General features: G+C 43.3%; 1 protein-coding gene across 2 annotated transcripts in view; it reads left to right on the top strand.

Moving 5' to 3' along the window:
• The window catches only part of SDC1 (syndecan 1), a 29,022-nt gene extending 8,423 nt beyond the window's left edge, over nt 1-20,599 (top strand). For both annotated transcript variants that reach the window (XM_062571180.1, XM_062571179.1), the window contains 4 exons: nt 15,789-15,870; nt 16,925-17,418; nt 17,636-17,765; nt 18,324-20,599. In XM_062571180.1, coding sequence (XP_062427164.1) covers nt 15,789-15,870; nt 16,925-17,418; nt 17,636-17,765; nt 18,324-18,490 — 873 coding nt within the window. In that variant the 3' untranslated portion in view covers nt 18,491-20,599. The remainder of the gene's footprint in view (nt 1-15,788; nt 15,871-16,924; nt 17,419-17,635; nt 17,766-18,323) is intronic.
• The last annotated feature ends 220 nt before the right edge of the window (nt 20,600-20,819 follow it).

The raw sequence follows: 20,819 nt of genomic DNA, 5'->3' as shown, positions 1-20,819 counted from the left end.
GTGTAAAATCAGCTGAGGCCTCTGATGTTACACTGCAAACATAGTATTGGTATTAGTCCATAAGTTGATTCTCCAGTGTTTTGTACTCTATTTTCTTTAGAGTTCTGTTGTGCTAACTAGAGTTATAGTCGCTGAGTAGACTCAAAAGTTATTTCTGTATGAAATATCTTTAACTAAAAGTGATGTTTGAGCAGTGTCTTATGAGTTAATTTTATCTATTGTGAGGGAGCATCTAAGGTATTCTGAAGTTATTCCCACCAGAAACTGGTTTGGGCTAAAGTACGTGTGCTAGGAGTGACTTGGCGCTGAAGTACTTCACTTTGAATTGTAATTTTTTTAATGCTACTCTAATGAGTTGTCTTCATGCCTGGTGCTCTAGCAGAGGTGGCTTTAGTGATGTCTGTTTTCTCCACAAAACAGATGTGTAAAATGAAAGGATGCCCAAATCACAGCTTATTAAGCCTCACAGTTGCCCATTAGAGGCAGGAAAGCATTTGGACTTTACAAATGCAGTAACATTTCCCCCTGGACTCCAGTTACCACAAAGGATTTGGTGACTGCTCTGAAGCTAGGCCATGGAGAAGAAGGGGCAAAAAGCCCCACACCCCAAAATGAAGGCATGAGGTGGCTGAACACAGTATCTGGTACGATGTATCACAGAGAAGCTCTTCTGTTGGTCCTGCCTTTGTAACAATCTCTTGTTCAGGGCTCTGTTCTACAGATACAATACTAAACAGTTCAGCTGAGTGGATCTAGATCAGAGTCAATTAGTTTAATCCACTAGGCATTTAGTCAAGAAATATCTAATGGTCATTTCTTAGAGTAAAGCTATAGTGACTAGAGCATAATTGCAGCAGCAGAGTTTTAAAGACTATTTCTGATGGGAGGGTTTCATCAGATGCTTCAGCTTTGGAACAATACTTCAACACCCTAATGACTCAGTTTGGAAGTACACCAACCAGCTTCCATAATCTGCTTTATTGTCTGATTTACAGTTAAATTTAGCAACACCTAGTAAGCAAACAAGCAAACTCTATCTTATGTGCAGGATTATCAACTCTGTAAACCTGAACACAGTGAGCACTGAAGTCCCAAGAAGAGGCAAGGAGGAGTTGATAACACTACAATTTTGCAGGGGTAGATCACTTTCTATATGTTCCAGTGATTGTGTGCATGCATATTTCTCAAAGGGAGTTCATGCAGTCCGCATTATGTTCTGCATTAGAATAATTCAATGAAATGTGTAGCCTGTGCCCCAAGATCAGCTGACTGAACCTGCTTTTCATCCCAAGGATACTAGTAGTAGCTGAAGCATTTGCATGCTGTTTTTCTTTGACATGGGCGCCTGCACTCAGGGGGTGCTAAGATTATGTGGAAGGACAGCATGATGCTGAAAGTGCATCTTTGGAAGAGTCTCGGGATGGCACGGGGTATTCTCAACCTAAGATGTGGCTCATGCATCTAGTGGAGATGTTTCAGTCCTGTTGTGTATGGCTTAGTCATGCTGGTGTGACTGCCTCTGTGTGGCACAGATGACTTCTACGTTAAACAATCTAGACTTAGTCAATGCTTCTAAGATCCTGTGACTAAAACAGACCTGGTGGCATGCCCCGGGGCATAGAGAAAGGGTTAAGTCATTTTCATGTCAATGCTGACTCCATCCTGTAACGCATATTAAACTTTTTCAAGTGAACTGGAAATGGTGAGGCATAGAGCAAATGAAAAATGTACACTTAACTGTGCTGTGTGAGTGTAAGACCTGCCAAGGTGCAGAAACTTCCTCCATTGGACTGAAGACAAAATCCAAAGCTGCTTGCATGATGTCCAGTGTTGGCTGATGACTGAGCTTGCAAGATTCTTCCCAACAGGTCTGTGGCTGACTGATGTGAATCTTGCTGTGCAAGAACATGGTTTCTTAGTACAGGCCAAAACTTTGGTATAGTAAGTGTGCCCCAGTCAGAAGAGAGTTGCTGAATGACAGCTGTTGGCTCATTTTGTTACTGAAGTCTAATTTACTTCTATGACTCCCTTGCAAATAGTCAAGCAGTAGCAGACTGGCCAATAACAACACCAAGGGATCCAGGTAGTGCAGTGTGAATGGCTCTGCCATCTGGCATGCACATGTGAAATGGAGACTGGGATAATGTCTGTCCGAGCCAGGCAGCTCTTTCTGGATGCTTCCCGTTCCCTTATCAATCAGCACTTCAATGAAGATGTGCCTGAAAAGAAGTGGTAGTGCTGCTGTAACTAAGGAGCTGGATATGAGATTTATAATCAAATACAGCATTAAAAGCCACAGATGTCTGGACTGTATGTGTGGAAGATGCAGATTGTTAGAAACAACAAAAAAGTTGTTTTGCAAGCATTGGAGACTTCACTGTGTCCCCCCTGGAGACAAATGTGGAGTTTACAAAAGCAGTAAAGAAAGTAGAACCCTGGGTTTTTGAGTCTGAAGTTAATCACCATGATACGAAGAACTTGATATATATCCTGTAGGGTGACCTAAAAGCTGATCAGCTAGGAAGCTAAAGCAGAGCTACAGAGCAGCAGGCCTTGCACCTGGCAGATGTGCCAGCCACTGAAGTGTCAGTAAATACAAAGTAACCTTTGTCGTGCACACAGGCTGTTGCTCTAGGGTATGTCCTCCTAGAAAACCTTAAGTCTGAGATGTTCCGCTCTAACTTTATGTAAGCAATCAGAATATCCTGTCAGCTGCTGTGTTGTTGTAAAACTGAGTGCAGATTTACGAAGTCTATGTAAGTTTATCAACTAACCTACTTTAGCTGAAAGCTCTAGTGACTTCAGAACTGTGAGGTCGTCATTCTGCTGAAATACCTTTTTAGGTGGTAGGAGCCAAAATTACTGCCAGTAAACCCTTAGTCTGATACACTAGGGGTTTTCATCTGAAACTTGAATTTCAGTGAACTAGCCTAACTGCAAGCAGTTTGCTCAAATCAGAAAGGTAGAGGTATATAGCTAGTAGAGTGAAAATGCTTCTGTGGTACTTCAAGAAGATCTTACAGCTTTGTCTCTCTGCTCCATAGAGTGTCTTGCATGAGGTGATTGCTAGAGTTCAAGAAGGGAAGGGGGAAACTCCCAGGATTAGGATGAGAACCCTGGATCTTCTCCCAGTTATGTGTCCAGATGCCAAAGGCTGTTATACTTGCTCTTGCCTGATAACCCCTGGAGGTGGGAAGTATTCTTGGTTGCATTTTTGGCTTCCCTTCCTCAGGTGAAGTAGATCAAACTTCTCCCCATACTCATACCATGCAGTGTGACAGCTGGTCAGAAGTGATTTCCAGAAGTGCTTAGTTTAGAGCATTCACCCAGCTGTAGTGTTGTTCCTAGTAGTTCAGTGATCACAAGAACTAGCATGGAGCTCATTTGAAATGTGTAGTGGTTTCACCAGCCAAATTCAAGGTGGCATATGCCTCCAGGAAACAGGCTTCCCTAGGACCAGAGGCACATGTTTTCCTGGTGCTGCTCAGAGGCAGCATTGGGAGGAATATGTAGGTTGTAGTTTAGGGAAGAGTAGGGTGATTATGAGCATGCCAGTAGCCTAATCTGAACACTGACCACAAAACATGCCACACTTTCCTACAGACACATTTTGGATTTATGAGCAGAGACTTCCTGAAAGGAGTTGCTGAAAAAAGCGGGTTGTGCTCTTGTAGAATCAAAGTGCTTGAATTGCCTCTCCTGTGCCCACAATGTTGATGGCTTGTATTCTTTTCTGCAGTGACAGCAGCAGCAGGAGAAGCTGGAAGGTACTGAGCCACTTGAGATGCAGGCACATAGACTACATTACTCAGTCTAAGCTAGAGGCCTACTGGAAGCAGACAGAATCAAATGGGAAAAATAAAGATACTGGCTGATTTACAAGTTCTGAGACTAGCGTCATAGAATCAGTAACGTTGGAAGGGACCTCTGGAGATCATCTAGTCCAGCCTCCCTGCTCAGCAGGGTCACCTAGAGCATGTCAGACAGGGTTGCGTCCGGACAGGCCTTGAAGATCTCCAGAGAAGGAGACTCCACAACCTCTCTGGGCAACCTGTGCCAGTGCTCCATCACTCTCACAGGGAAGAAATTCCCCCTCACGTTCAGGCAGAACTTCCTGTGCTTCAGTTTCTGCCCATTGCCTCTTCTCCTGTCACATGGGACAACTGAAAAGAGTTTGTCCCCATCCCCTTGACACCCTCCCTTCAGGTACTTGTACACATCGATAAGAACCCCCTCAGCCTTCTCTTCCCCAGGCTAAACAAGCCCAGCTCTCGCAGCCGTTCCTCATAGGGCAGGTGCTCCAGCCCTCTGATCATCTTTGTAGCCCTGCACTAGACTCTCTGCAGTAGCTCCATGTCTCTCTTGTTCTGGGGAGCCCAGAACTGGACACAGGACTCGAGATGAGTCCTCCCCAGTGCTGAGTAGAGGGGCAGGATCACCTCCCTCCACCTGCTGGCAACACTCTTCCTAATGCAGCCCAGGAGACCATTGGCCTTCTTGGCCACAAGGTCACATTGCTGGCTCGTGGTCAACCTGTCATCCACCAGCACTCCCAGGTCCTTCTCTGCAGAGCTGCTCTCCAGCAGGTCAGCCCCCAGCTTGTACAGGTGCCTGGGGTTATTCTTCCCTAGGTGCAGGACTCTGCACTTGCCCTTATTGAACCTCAGGAGGTTCCTCTCTGCCCAGCTCTCCAGCCTGTTGAGGTCTCTCTCAATGACAGCATAGCCCTCAGGTGTATATCCACTCCTCCCAGCTTGGTATCATCTGCCAACTTGCTGAGGAGGCAGTCTGCCCCCTCATCCAGGTCATTGATGAAGAAGTTGAACAAGATGGGACCCAGTACTGAGCCCTGGGGGATGCCACTAGCCACAGGACTCCACCTAGACTCCACGCCACTGATGACGACCCTCTGAGCTCTGCCTTTCAGCCAGTTCTCAATCCACCTCACTGTCCACTCGTCTAACCCACACTTCCAGAGCTTCCCTAGGAGGATGTTATGGGAGACAGTGTCAAAAGCCTTGCTGAAGTCAAGGTACACAACGTCCACTGCTCTCTGGTAAATATAGCTAGAGACCAAATTTGAAGGAAGAGCTGATATACTAAGTGATCTGCCTCACTGGGAGCTGTGTTATTTCTTAGCTTTGTTGGGGCTAGCTTCTGTAACCCATATGTTCAGTCAAATGTCAGTTAGGCAGTCTAAGGGTAACACATCGAAGCAGATTGTTGCACTTGCCAGGAAGTCTTGGAATCTGTAGCAAGCCTCACTCTAGTGACAGTCCTCAGTGTTGTAAAACAGAGTGAGTGGGTGGATGGAGGTGGGGCAAGGGAAAGATTTTGCAAGCAGATGCAGGCCAGTCTGTTTGCTTATGGCAACAAAGATCAATGCAGGAGTGGGAACAAGTGGCTGAGGCTGAGCCACATAAGTGGCTGACAGGGACTACTACTGAAGACTTAAGGTCACTGTGTTTACAGGTGTTGAAGAGCAACGTTACAAAGTTCAGTCTCCATTTAAGTGTCTGCAATTGCTGAACATTTGTCTCGGGGTGCTTGAACCCCATAGCAGGGGCTGCACGTATTCTGCAGACACTGTTCGTGCCTGTGAGCTGGCAATATCGGAATATGTGTTAGCCAGAGGGTATGTGACTAACTAGTGCAGGAGGAGGAAGCGGGGTCAGGGACCTTAAATTAAGGTGACTCTTGTCACTAGTGCTAGTGACTTGAAGTCACTGAGTTTTAAGACAAGTTAGATTTGTCCAGTCTTGGCATAGTTGGCTCACTACATGTTTCTCAAGCTAGCTGAAATAGATTAGAACTAATTCTTCAGAATGAACTGGTGCTGTTAGTTGTGTGGTCTCATTGAGCTACACCTGCTTTGTACAACTCTTTAAGATTATCCATTGACTGTGGCTTTCTTATGCTATCTGAACAAATGAATGACTGAACTAACAAGTATGCTAAAGAGCTGCAGTGAAAGCTTTTTAAGCAAAAGCTCTTGTGGCACAAAACTGAACTGGCTGCTTCTCGTGAGACTAGCTGCAGGGAAAAGAGCTTCTCATTAGAGTACATCTTCAAAACATAGGCTTTTTGAACCTGGGAGACAAAAGATATCCCACTCTTGACCGTATTTCAACAACCCCCACCTGCCATTGATACAGAGTTAAATTAAGCTTGTGTGCACCATATTTGTGGATGTGTTGACCTGTCACTGAGGTTCAGTCACTAGCATGGGCTGTATGGCTTGACTAGAAATAACAGGCTGGCATGAGTGAAGCAGCGTGTAGTAACATACCTGTCTGACACAGCCTCCTGATGAAACAGCAGGAGCACAGATTCTCACTCAGCTTCTTTATATTGCTGAAGGACTGATGAGACATTGCTGGAGTTTGCCGACAGAGAATAGGGAAGTAGCTCAGCTGTTCTGCGTCAGAGTTGAGGTGAAGGACTCATCCTTCAAGTGATGCATTGCTGTGGATGCTGTGTGTGCTGAGTGGCCACAAGTTTCCCCGGCTGTGGTGTCAATAGCCCTACTGTCCCAGCAGTGCTCAGCCCTTTCTGCTGAAGGAAGTACAATGCTTGCAGCATGTTCCTTGTCCAATCTAAAACTGCAATGATGTCAGACCTCTGGGAAAGTTTAGGTGGCCCAAGACACGAGAAGTACTATTGTCTTTCTGCATAAGGCTTCCATCTAGCCTCTGCTGCTGTGACTAAGCAACTGTGTCTAGGAAGCCAGGGACAACTTAAAGCACCGTTGTCTGACTTAGAAACAAACCTCATCCATCATGAACAAATTCTTTGCAGAAGAGAACTCTCCCTGAAACCTCTCTCCTTGCTCCTTTTGTGTAAACCTGCACAGCCCTTTGAGTCAGCCTCCAATTTGCATGTTGCCTGCAGCCTGAGGGTGATGGTGCCCATTTCCATAATGCATGGCTGTGGCAGGGGAAATATTACTGCCCCTGTGCTGTGGGGTAGGTGACTGTGTGTCAGCATCCAAAGAACCTAGGCTATGATTCTGTATAAAGTGCCTAAGCAGCCCCGGCTGCTGTGCTCTGCCCTGTGCCAAGACAAACACTTGTGCATTCATGCGCCAAACAGTACTGGAGAACTGGTCCTGCTGGAAAATTCTTTGCATGTTGGGTTCTTTTTCTGGTTCTGTTTTTCTTTCTTTTTTTTTTTTTTTTTTCTTTTTTTTTTTTTCAATTAGACCTGTTCCTTGGTCTGGTTCACCATGAGACTGCACAAACAGCTACGCAGGGGATGGTACAGAAGGCATGAAGGTACATGTCCTTGTGGAAGGAGGCAGGGTGAACAACAGTTTAAAGGGCCCCATTGCAGAATGTGAAACCCAACATGATGGTGACAAGCTGGTTCACTTTCAGTCTTGGCATGTTGATTACTGTGTTTCAGCTTTGCTTAATTAAAAAGTTGCCCTGTCACAGTAAGGAGAAAATATAATGTTGATTGGGCAAGACTGTCGTACATGTCGAGTGAGGCTCAAACTATTAGCGCTGTAGCTGCTGGGGGTACAGAATAGCATCTAGATAGTGCCTTAGTCCCAAGTTGTAGCATCCATTGCCAGAGAAAGGGCAAACCCACTTGATGTTCTTCCTTGGCCATTGCATTTTGTTTAAAGGATCAGCAAATGTTTTTACAGATGTGGCTACGAAACTTCACAAAAAGGGGAGATCAAAGCCTAACAGGTAGTGGGCATAGTTTATGGTTTGGTCTGTTCTACCCATAGTGGAATAAATCATAAAAGCTCTAGTCCTGTTTTGGGTAGGTGTTGAGTACATATTTTGCTGCCTGGAAAGCTGAGTGCTCAGAAGTAGCTACTGTGTGATGGTGGTTCATGCTTCAAACCAGAACAACTGCTGTTGCAGCTAGGATCTCTCCCTCAAACATGGTCCCCTTCTTGGGGCACTAGCCAAAAATAGGAAACCCATAAGAACTCAATTCAACCAAGGTTTTCTAGATTTCCTTATCTTAAGGATGGCATGGTGAAGCAGCATCCAGATTAACTATCATACTTACCTTGTCCTGCTTTAATAATGTTCGCCTTACTGAGCAAAAGAGCATCCTTTACTTTCCACTTGAGAGCCCTGTTTGATCCCTTCCCTTTGAGAAGAACACCCTGAGAGCCACTGACCAGTCTTATCCCAGTTGACATAAGCTGATACTTGAATGGATGGGGATGCTGAAGCCTGTTGGTGCAGAGCAGTAGCTCCTTTGGGGGCAGCAGGAGGGCAACATCTGAAATAGAGAAGGTGTATAGTTGTTGTAATGCTTTGAACAGCCTTTATCAGAAGGGTTGAGGGGATAAAAGTACTACCTGAGCCTAGTCCCAGCCTGTGGGCAGTTCTTAGCAGTTCTTTAGCTGTGTTTCTGTTCCTTGGCCTGTGCTGTTAGTCTGCTTCTTTAGCAGATAACTGCAGGTAGGTTAGGTAGATAACTACTTCATTAATCTCTCTTTCTCTCTCTCTCTCTGCCTCTCTCTGTCTGACTCTCCCTCCCTCCCTCCTTCTTTAACCAACTAAGTTGCCTAGAGACCATGGACAGCTGACACTGAAGTTAATCATGTCTGAGATATTAACTGGAGAATATCAAGGTTTAACTAAGCTAAAATTTCTCTGAGCAGGCAGCTTTGTCTTCCCACAAGTAACACTAATATTTTGATATTAGAGATTCCTCATGCTGCTCTGCTTCAGATAGCAATTCTGTTAGTGACTAGCTCTGTTCTTCAGTATATAGAAAACGGTGAATGACAAACATTTATTTAGGTTTGTTTTGGAACTCTACAAATCCCCGTGCAAATCTTTTCCAGACACACCAGTGTAATATTCAACAGGCAAACTAAAGAGTGAATGCTTGTCTCTTATCTGTCTTGTTAAACAAGACAGGAAATCACTACTCTTGCTTCCCATAATATTGGAAGAATCTTGCAGGGTACCCAGGGAGGTGTCAGGGACAGGAGAGCTCGTTGCAACTCATTCTTCTTCAGCTGAATGAGAAGAATTTGCTACTTGTAGAAATAAATGTGCAAATTTAACAGCATTATTCAGATAAAGGAGGATTTCAAGTATTTTTGATACCTGTAATAGACTGATCACTAATAGGGATTAGTAAGAGTGGGATACAAATCATCCTTAATCTAGTTTAGGGCTTGTACCAGCTTGTGGCAAAGCCAATGTTTTTTGCTTACCTCAAAGAACAGTTTGAAACAAGCTGCTTCCTTTTACATGTATCATGACTTTAAATTAAAGAAATGTAGTTCCCAGTTTGGGTGGGGTGAGATCGTCTAATAAATCTCCCCTTCATCATGAGACAGTACTTCAGCTATGTGCTCTAGTGGAAGGGAACTCCTTGGCAGCTCACTGGAATAAGAACAGAATAACTCATGTATCAGGATTAGGACCAAGAGGAAGAATAAAGAATGGTTAGAAAAGATGCCTTAAAAAAAAAAATCCAGAGTGTGTCAGACTTCTGGAGCCAATAATATCACTAATGAGTTTTGAAGACTTGGCCAACTCTTGATTAAATTGAAGATCCTACTAAACAGTTTTCTAGTTATCCCAGCAGAAATGAATAGCTATCGTTCTGTAACAGAGCAGAGGCTAGCAATCTACAGAAGGTTTCCCCTCAACAGGCTGCTTTGATACTTGGGGAAGAGGGTCTCCACCAGTTAGTGGGAACTGGTCAATGTATACGAAACATATTGTTTAAAATGTTACTGTGCAAAGCGACAGGGTTTCCCTGGGTAAAGCAAGTACTTTTAATCAGTTATTTGAGCTGTGCCTTTAACAAATAGCTAAAAGACTATGATCTTGTTAAATTGTAAAAAAGCAACATAGTGAGGATTCAACATCAAAATCGAAAGCTTTTTGACTGGAATACATAAGATGCCATCAGGCTTCTGACAAAGATAATCCTTCAAAGGACCCACATCCTGAACTTCTAAGTGTTCATTCAACCTTTCTGGCATAAATTATAGTGCAACTCATTCATAAATAGTCCTAGTACACTGAAAAATAAACTGGATGATGATGGAGTTGACTTCTAAGGGCATGTCCACAGTAGCTGATTACATCTAACAGCCTGAGAATAATATTTTGAGCTAAAATATTTCAGAGTTGTCTGTAGAACAACCTTAGTTTAAGCTAGAGTTTATTTTTAGCTCTCATGTATGATAGAAGTACTGGTGATTCAGTCTGTGTTCTGTCACCCCTAATCCTCTTGACTAATCTCACTGGTGAAATTTAGCTGCAATAAAAGGTCATGGAAAAGCTCTGACCATAAGGTAGGTGTTTGTTATCTGAACAGTATGGTCCCTCTTGGTTCAAACCCTTCTGATGCTCTCCTGAGTCATTATCTTGTGTTAACCTTGCTATCTGAAATCCTTCAGCAGCAGATCATTATAGAAATATGAACTTTCCTCACTGCTCATATTTTGTGGTGTCAAAAGGAAAGCTTACTGCCTTTCATCCCTACATCCTTATACAGAAGTTGTGGTCTATGGTGCAAGAAGTGTAGTCTTTATGTAACTGCATGAATGAACAAGGAGCTCCTGGCAAAACTCAAACAGAATAAGAAAATGCACAGAAGATTCAAGCAGGGACAGGCCACGTGGGAGCATGATAGGAATGTTGTCAGAGTGTATACGGATATGACTAGGAAGACCAAGACCCATTTGGAATTGAATGAGGCAAGCGATGTCAGGGATATCAAGCAAGAAGGGCTTTTTCAAATACATCAGTAACATCAATAGGGAAAATGTGTGCCCACTACTGAATGGAGCAGGGGCCCTGGTGATGAATGATAGAGAAGACAGAGATGCTGAATGTTGCCTTTGCTTCAGTCTTTACTGCTAAGGCCAGCCCTCCAGAATCCTAGATGCTACAGACAAGAGAGAAAGTCTGGAGAAAGGATGACTTTCCTTTGGTTGAGGAGGATCTGGTTAGAGATCAGTTAGGAAAACCTGACATCCACAAGTCCATGGTCCTTGATGGGATGCAGCACGAGTGCTGAGGGAGCTAGCAGATGTCACTACTAGGCCACTCTCAATCATCTTTGAAAGGATGTGGAGAACAGGAGAGGTGCCTGAAGACTAGAAGTCTAATGTCACTCCAGTATTCAAAAAAGGCAAGAAGGAGGACTGAGGAAATTACAGACCAGTCAGTCTTACCTCCATCCCTGGAAAGGTGATGGAGCTGTTCATCCTGGATGTCATCTCTAAGCATGTGAAGAATAAGAAGGTCATGAGGAGCAGTCAGCATGGATTCATCAAGGGGAAAATCCTACTTAACCAATAGCCTTCTACAATGGGATGACTAGCAGTGTCTACCTTGGCTTCAGTAAGGCATTTGACATTGTCTCCGATAACATCTTCATAGGCAAGCTCAGGAAGTGCAGGCTAGATCAGTGGACAGTGAGATGGATTGAGAACTGGCTGAAAGGCAGAGCTCAGAGAGTTGTGATCAGCAGTGCAGAGTCCAGCTGGAGGCCTGTAGCTAGCAGTGTCCCCAGAGCTCAGTAGTGGGTTCAGTCGTGTTCAGCTTACTCATCAGTGATTTGAATGGTGGGACAGAGAGCCTCCTCAGCAAGTTTGGTGATGATACAAAACTGAGAGGAGTGGCTGGTACACCAGAAAGCTATGCTGCCATTCAGAGGGACCTCAACAGGCTGGAGAGATAGGCAGAGAGGAACCTCATGAAGTTCAACAAAGGGAAGTGCAGGGTCCTTCACCTGGGGAGGAATAGCCCCATGCACCAGTACAAGCTGGGGGCTGACCAGCTGGAAAGCAGCTCTGCAGAGAAGGACCTCGGAGTTCTTGTGGACAAGTTCACCATAAGCCAACAATGTGCCCTTGTGGCCAGGAAGGCCAATGGTATCCTGGGGTGCATTGGGAAGACTATTGCCAGCAGGTTAAGGGAGGTGATTGTCCCTCTCTATTCAATCCTGGTGAGGCTTCATCGGGAGTCCTGTGTCCCGTTCTGGGCTCTTCAGTACAAGAGAGACATGGAACTACTGGAGCAAGTCCAACAGAGGGCTATTAGGATGATTAAAGGACTGGAGCATTTTTTTACATGAGGAAGGGCTGCAAGAGCTGGGCCTGTTCAGCCTAGAGAAGAGAAAACTAACAGGAGATCTTATCGATGTCTATAAGTACCTGAAGGAAGAATGTAGAGAGGACATACTCAGACTCTTTTTAGTGTTGTCTAGCGACAGGACAAGGGACAATGGGCACAAACTGAAATACAGGAAGTTCCAACTGAACATGAGGAAAAATTTCTTTACTGTGAGGGTGACAAAGCACTGGATCAGGTTGCCCATAGAGGTTTTGGAGCCTCCTTTCTAGGAGATATTCAAAAGCCATCTGGACACAATGCTGTGTAGTGTGCTCTAGGTGACCCTGCCTGACCGGGGGGTTGGAATAGATGATTCCCAGAGGTCCCTTTCAACCTCAACCATTCTATGATTCTGTGAACTGTATCATTGAATAAATTAGGCAAGTATTCCATAGCGCTTCTCTATCATGAAATTAAGTGATGTCTTAAAGTTAGATCACTGTGGATCTTCTGGCTGTTAAAACACATGTGGCTAGTTCTATACTGTCTGACAAGTGTTTGAGGCTAAGCAAGTCCCTTTCTGTCGGATCGCAGACCTCAAAGTGCCTGGCCAAAGGGAGATCAGGCAACTCCCAAAGGAGCGCCTGGGCACAAACTCTTTGGGAAAACTAGTAAATGTACACCTTTAATGAAACTTTTACTAAGTTCTTATACAGTGCTATGGAAAGCATACTTTATTAATTGTGAAACATGTTTCAGTTGCCCTCTTGGACTACAGTAGCCATCCTAAAGGGACAGAAACAGCAGGCAACTCTATTCTGGAACGGAACAGATCTCTGCTTATTTAGATTGTACTACACTTAGCTTGCCTCTCTGAGGAGTACCTCCATGTGAGGAGCACCTCCATGTGTTGAAGCTATTTTTGATAAAGTATAGGTTTTAAACTACAATTCAGACGGGTAGTTGACAAAGGCCATAGAGAAGCATAACATGCAGCAGCCTGGGAGGAGGTTCAAAACTGAGGAGTGAGAGGGAATGCAAGGAGGTAAGTAAGCTTGCTGAACTCACTGGATAATGAGGAAGGAAGTGTGGCATGACTGAACAAGCCTCATTCGTTAATATTGAAAGGAGGACAGGTGCTGGCTTGCTCGTCAAGATCAAGAGTTGATATTTAATCTCCTGACAATTTGCAGTCCTTTCAAGCCTATGAGCTCCTGTATGAGCTACCCCCAAGGATTCAGATTTGGATGTAAATTAATCTCCTCTCCCAGTACCAAGAGATCCTAACTAAGGGAGTGTGGTGTTAGTTTTTAGACTCTACTGGCAGTGTCTTTCTTTAATAAGAAGTGGAGAAATTGCTTTCTGTCTGCTTCAAGATGGTATCTTCCCATTGAGAGGAAAATGCATCCCTCTTCACATTCAAACTGCTTATGAAAGAAAGGGAGAAAATGGCAAAAAAAGGGGGGGGGAGAAAATGGTGCTGTTTTTGAGGTCTGGCTTCAGTTATGAACTTATTGGGACGGAAGCTTAAGGGAGAAGAGTTTGGGAAGCCTGGCAGTCTTTTATAGCTGAAGTTAGGAGTACAAACTCTCGGTGAAGAAAGAATATGGAAAGTGTAGTGAGATCAGCCTGTATGAGTCAGAAGCTCTTCACTGACCTTAGACACCGAAAGGAAACCATACAGGAAGTACTTGTCTGACCTAGTTTCCATGGGTGAGTGCAAAAGCACAGTGCAGACAAGCAGGGACAAATCTAAAAATCCAGATTACCTCATGACAGACCACTAAACAAAAGGTTCAAGGGCAAGAAGAAATTACTCTGGAAAAATGCTTGCAGAAACCTGGGGAAGTATGTTCCCCTGCTCCCCTCTCCCCCTGCCACAATCACAGTGAATAAGGAAAGCAGCAACCAGAGTCCTGCAATGTTTAACTATTTTTTAATCATCTAACTGCAATGATTTCATAGAACCATAGAATCAGTAAGGTTGGAAGGGACCTCTGGAGATCATCTAGTCCAACCTCCCTGCTCAAGCAGGGTCACCTACAGCATGGGAGACAGGGTTGCATCCAGGTGGACGTTGAAGATCTCCAGAGAAGGAGACTCCACAACCTCTCTGGGCAACCTGTTCCAGTGCTCCGTCACTCTCCCAGGGAAGAAATTCCCCCTCACGGTCAGGCGGAACTTCCTGTGCTTCAATTTCTGCCCATTGCCTCTTGTCCTGTCACATGGGGCAACAGAAAAGAGTTTGTCCCCGTCCCCTTGACACCCTCCCTTCAGGTACTTATCCACATTGATCAGATCCCCCCTCAGTCTTCTCTTCCCCAGGCTGATAAGGCACATTTCATAGAACAGGTAAGATTCTGGATATGAACAAGCAGGCAGAAACTAGCATATGTCTTCAAAAAGATCAAGCCTTGTCAAGGTGTGATGGACATGTCAATTACCTCAGAAACTAGTTGTTCTCCAGAAATGTGGGGGATGGATAAGCTATTAAGAAGAGAAGATAAAACTGAACAAACCCGATACCTTAAAAAAATGCAAAGGATATAAGGTTAATAAATACAGCTATTTAAGCAATTAAGTTGACAATGAGAGAGCTCATTGAGTGCAAACTGGTTAGAGTGTATGCTCTTTTTATTTGGTAAAGTGAGACTTCATAATTCTGATAAATCCAGGATCAGAACCTGACCCAGGCTGGATGACAATACAGTATCTACTAAACTTGCAAATTGGACAGTGCTGGAAACCAGTGGTTGTAGCATTTTGAGGATGGTGTGGAAGTCAAAATTCTGGAAAATTGGCAATGCTGTTGGTTGAGGAAAGGTGAAATTCCGAAGAAACAACTGCAGGGTTACGCTTTAAAATCTGAGAATGGGGAACTACTGGTTAGATAATGATAATCCTGCAGAAATAAATCTGGCATTAGTCATGAACCAAGAGTATTATACTGATGTGAAAGGTAACTATATAAAGTAGCCAACACCTCTGCTTTATTTAGTTTTCTCTTCTTTGGATATCCTGAACAGCTCTGAGCAGTGTGTTATGAAAAAGTGATGCTGTAGAACACGAGTTCAGCCTCTTATTTCAGCAGTTCAGCTTCTGTACTTGTTAGTGTTCTGCTTGAAGCTTAAATGGAAAAAGCTCAGGGCAATATACTTCCACAGGAAGGGCAGACTTCTATCTTAGGACTTAATCTGAAAGTCAACATTTAAAAAAGGGAATCTGATTCTACTTCCAGTTAGATGCTGTGGTTTCAGAGATGGGAACACTGTTTTAGGGGCACAAAAAAGCAGAGAAGCCAAAAACAAACACTTTGTCTCCCCTTCTTGTCTTTTCCTTAGAAATAATGAGGTAATTCACAGATGAAGACATTGACAGATACTGAAGGTGTGAGCAGTCAGAACTTGAGCCAGAGTGCTCAGTCCTCTCACAATGCAACCATTGGCTGTTACCAAGATGCATCTCTCTGCTTTCTTCTTTCCCAAAGCAAGTGTATCCTGGAAGCACTTTAGGTGGACAGTAAGACTGACCTTCCCAATACAAATTAGACTAATCAGAACTACTGTTTTGGGGAAGGGGAGGATGGAGTGAAGAAAGATAAGAAAATGCAATCTGAGCAAAGAAAGTTGATGTAACGTTCAGGAGCCCTTAGAGGACTCTCTGCATCAGCGACACGATTACTTTAAGTAATCTCATCAATAACATGGCTTTTTCCTCCCCTCTTTAAAGCAAACTACAAATCTGAACCTTCCTCCTGAAGATCTTGATTCATCTGGTGATGACGATGATGCTTTTTCAGGCTCAGGTGCAGGTGAGTTGTTAGCACTTGTACTTGATCGTGCTTGATATTTTTCTAGAATGTGGCACCCTGGATTTTGATGTACATCCTGACCAAAAGAAAAATACCCCCCTTTAACGAATATGAAAACTGAGAACAGAGAAGGAGCCTAATCTATTCTTCTTGTGCTGCTTCAGCTATGAGCAGAAAATGATAACATGAGTTGTAGGAGATTTGAAAGGGAACAGAAACATTTTCTACTGCATGTTGCTACTAATATGAGAAATCACTTGCAGAATGTTATGAAATTACAGTGGTTCTGCACTCATGGGACTGAGAAAACATGAGGGCCTTTTGCCTCACTTATGAGTTATTAGGAGATACCATTTGAGGGTGTGTAAAACCACTAGCTGCCAACGTACATCCAGTGCGAGTTTTATCTGTCATCAGATGTGCAAGTTCCCAAGGGCCATAATTTTTTAAAAGCAGAATAAAAATTTTTTAGGGTGGAGAAAAAGTCTGTCAGAATGATTACTAAACTGCATGAGAGACACCTTTGGCATGCAATGTTGAATGTAAAACCCTGCAGTTTAGGAGACATTACTGGGGATATAGCAAGCTATTGAAAACTAAACGTGGTATCCTTCTGCTTGCCTTCAGCCGTGTGTTTGTACTGTAGCTGAAATTCTCCAGGAGTAAGACCATGAAATCAATGCCAAATGCATCAATGGCTAAAGGTGTTGAGAATATGGGTGACCACTCTAAATCACGTAAAAAGATCTGTGGGGTGAGACTCAGATAACCATCCTGACCAGCCAGCATACTGAATAACAGATGTCCTTGTAGGCCTGTCTACAGACAGACTAGTGCTTATGCCTTGGAGGAAAACAGATGACTAATGAAGTATTACTAAATAGTACATTGGTCTGTCCCTTCCTTACGCCACTGAAAAGGATAAGGAATTACAAAATGAACTATTATTCCTAAAATTGGCTTCACCAGTTAGGCTTCCTCACTTAGACAGATGTCCTGAATACACTATTGCTAGGTCTCTACACTGGTCAAACATAATATTTTGGTTTTCCAGGTCCCCTGACAGACCGGTCACCCACTTGGAATATCCCATCAGAACCAACTAATTCCTCGTTACTGGCAATACCAATGGATTTCAATGAACAGCTCTTTCCTGGGACTGAGAGCCGAACTGAAAAGGAAGTAGTATCTCCATCTGCAACCAGTAGTGTAGTGACAGAGGAGCCAGTTGTAGCTGTGAAGGATGAAGTATCCAACCTGGACTCACCTGCTGAGAAACCAATAAATGACACTGTTATAACAACAATGAGAAGTCTCACTACTCATTTTCCTTTGGTAGTTCATGTAACTCCTTCAGAAGCCTCAAGCACAGTCCATGGCGTGGAACCTAATACCCCTCTCTCTGATGTGCTGGACACTAAAGATGTGCTTGAACCCCACTCCCCCATCCATCATGAGGGAGACTTTACTGCAGCCCCCACAACGATGGCTCCTGACGATGCAGTTCTTGTACATGGGGAGGTTTCTGAAGATGGCTCTGGAGATCCGGTGAGGATTAAGAACTTTGACACCCTTTTCAGGGAGATAGCTGTAGTAACGGATAGTAAATTGGGCCTGCAGGAAGGGATGGTAATATGTCAGAACTAATGATCACCTTAATATGTTACCTTTGTGGAGGGTTTTAGCTGAAAAAATGCAAAGCTGTGGAAAGTCTCCAGTAACAGACATGAGAAACACGAATAACCTGCTGTGTATGTCCCAACAGGGAGATTTCATCTTGATTAAAGATGAGGATTTGGTCCCCACCCAGAACTCTGAAGTGCCAGCTGACTCTGAGAGGAATGCCAAAGCAGCAGGAGCTTCAGGAATAATGGACAAAAAAGAAGTTCTTGGAGGTACTTGATATTCTAGATTTTTGGTAGTAAAGGCAGGCTCTTGTAGGAGTCTTTCCAGGAAGCAGAAGCTTTGATTCTGCAAGTAGGTCCCTGAGCATGAAGGCAAGACTTTTACATCAGACCTCTGAAATGAGGGTGATGATTCATAATTCTGTGTTGTAGAAGCAAATACTAATGTGCTAATAGCAAAGTGGCCACCTCTAGGCTATCTGGAATTTTTCGTTTAAACCTATTCTTTCACTCAATTCAAATTACTGTAAAACTATTCTGATGCTGCCTGAGTCAAAGAAAAATAATGCCGGACAGCATAGCCTTGTTCCATCCATCATGCTTTGGCATGGCATAGTGACAGATCTATTTGTATAAGTTTGCCTTGTATAGATAAGAAAGCTCGTGGTAATGGAGGAATGACAGGTTTGTGGCACAGAAGGATAAATTCATTTTTGAAAGTCTTAAAGCCGTGGACCATGCTGTCAGGAATAACATGGAAGCATAGAATCATACTAGTATTATCTGGCATGATATCTAGAGTAATTTGTGGCCTTTCCCTCTTTTTAGGTGTTATTGCTGGAGGAGTAGTAGGTCTGGTGTTCGCAGTCTTTCTAGTTGTATTTATGCTGTACAGAATGAAGAAGAAAGACGAAGGAAGCTATTCACTGGATGAACCAAAACAGTCAAATGGAGGATACCAAAAACCACATAAACAAGAAGAATTCTATGCATAAACACAGATCTTTAGGACACTTCTAACTCCATCTTTCTTGGACTCTTCTCTCCCTGCACGTGGACCTCTCTGTGCGCTTTGCATTAAACTTAAGCCATATGATCATTGGGTATTACCCTTAACCACCTTGCCATTGGAAATTTTTTAACTACAAAGTAGATCTGGATACACTGAACATTCCCTGCTTTCTTGCACAACTTTTTGTTTTCATTTGATTTTTTTTTTAAACAGAAGTGGGACTGCAAGCTCCTCAACTTGCATTGGTTTATCTAAAGACTGGTGGGGCAGGCGGTGGGAAGAAGATAAGGGAGCACTGTATGTATAAATTTCTTGATACTTAGGGAAAGGGCTGCCAAGAATAAATCATTAACAGTGCTCAAATTCCATATAGCAGGGATCCTTCTTATTTAACTCATAGATGTGTTCGTAAGTGTAACAAATCTCTGCTCTAGGCAGAAGTTTGGTACATTGCAATTCTCTAGCTCTTTCTAGCTGCCATATTTGGAGCACTTAATGGTTATAAACGTCAAGACAAACAGGACTTCCAGTGAAAGGAAGTATCGAGGGGCAGGGTAAGCAAATGACTGTCACGTGGTTTAAAATAACTTATATTTTGGAAGATCACATTATATTGTTCCGTACTCAGAACTAGCTCCTAAACAGCTGATTCATTTTTTTTGTTTTGTATTAGTATTTGCAAGATTCCAAAACTAAGTGGAGAATGCATTTTACCAATAGCATTGGACTATCCTTGTCCCCTGTTGCTCCTTCTGAGCTTAAATAAGAAAGGGATATTTTTTTCTAAACAGTCCCATCCCAAACCTTCCCTCTTCTTAGATGCCAAATCTAGGCTTGGCTGTTGTGTTATATATTCTATTATGCCGTGCTACTGTGCAGTCACCAGCTAACTAATGACTTGTTCTAGCACCTACCTCTCTGTGCACTGTTTACAGTGGTTGCCTCAGAACGTGGTCTGTCATCTGTACTACACGATACCTTGGCGTACAGGGGTAAAAGGTAGAAAACAGCATATCATGACTTCGCAGCTAAGGAGTAGGGAGACGTAGCATCTGAGACAAGTTTGATGAAGGCTGAGCGTAGATGGCCTTAAATACATACAGCAGTTGGCACGCTTGACTTCCGTGTCTCTAGAATGCCCTCTTCAGTTGTTCCTGCACTTAGGAGACAAGCAGCTCTAGGGATGTCAGACTAGAAGAGGTTGAGAAGCACCTCCAGAGGAAAGTCTGGCTGCCTGAAGCTGTTCATGGTCAATGTATTCTCAGATGCAAGGCACTGAGGCCTCACTGAGGGTCTGCAGTTCTCCAGAGTGTCTCAAAATTGGTTAGAAGAAAAGTGTGTTCTGCACAGGCCTTACGTCTGCTCTGCCTTCAGTTAACTTCTTGCAAGTTCAGTTCCTTATCACCTGGAGCAGAAGGCTTGGGGGGCTGGAGGAGTTTTTACAACTGATAGAAATATTTGTATTCTTGAGCCAGAGGGAATGATTGGAGAATATTGCAACAGTTGATACAAATGTTGCACATTAACAGTGGAATTTAAATATTTGAGTAATTTAAATGAAGTATAAAAATGTTCTTGTGCTGCTACGCAGCTAAAATTGGTGCCTTCTCTACAAACCCAAGAAAAAAACACTTTTTTGATTCAAAAAATTTTTTATGCTCAAGGAAAACTTGTGCATATATGTAGCTGGCTATTTGTAAGTAAAACTATGAAGTCCATTATTTCTTTCTTTTTTTTAACTGAATGAATTTTTGTAGGTTAATGCAACAACCAGATGGTGTTAATTTCAGCTGTAATTCTTTGCTTTGTATAGGAATGTAGAAATGTTGTTTGATAGGACTATCTATGAAAAAAATCTTGTAAAGCACAGAAAGATAAAGTGGTAAACTTCAGTTGTACCTCACAACCTTGGTAGGGGGAAAGAAAAAAAAACTGTATATTTTGGTGGTCTAAACTGACAGTTTGTGAAACAAACATGACATTCTGTGTTATTTAAGTGCTACAAATGAAATACGAGTCTAACAGAATTTGCAACATTTGGTTATCTGTATGCCCTGTAAAGGTACTGCAATAAATGGCATTTTGGCGAGAACGTGTCTGATTTGTGAACACTGGCCCTGTATAATACTTCCCAAAGTGTAGAAGTGGTTATTAAGACTGCTCAAGTTTTTAAGGATTTCAGATTGCAAGTATGAAATCTGGAGTTTGCTGCTAAACCTAAGGAGGTTGAAAGGTATGAGTATGGCCTGCTTCACTCTTGCCCTATCCTCAAAAGGACGGAAAAGGCTGTACACCTTCCGCAGGGCACCCTC

Source organism: Rhea pennata, chromosome 3 (genome assembly GCF_028389875.1).
Source record: "Rhea pennata isolate bPtePen1 chromosome 3, bPtePen1.pri, whole genome shotgun sequence".
Taxonomy (NCBI): Eukaryota; Metazoa; Chordata; class Aves; order Rheiformes; family Rheidae; genus Rhea; species Rhea pennata.
The sequence above is the reverse complement of the archived record's forward strand: the minus strand, read 5'-3'. Positions and strand labels throughout refer to the sequence as shown.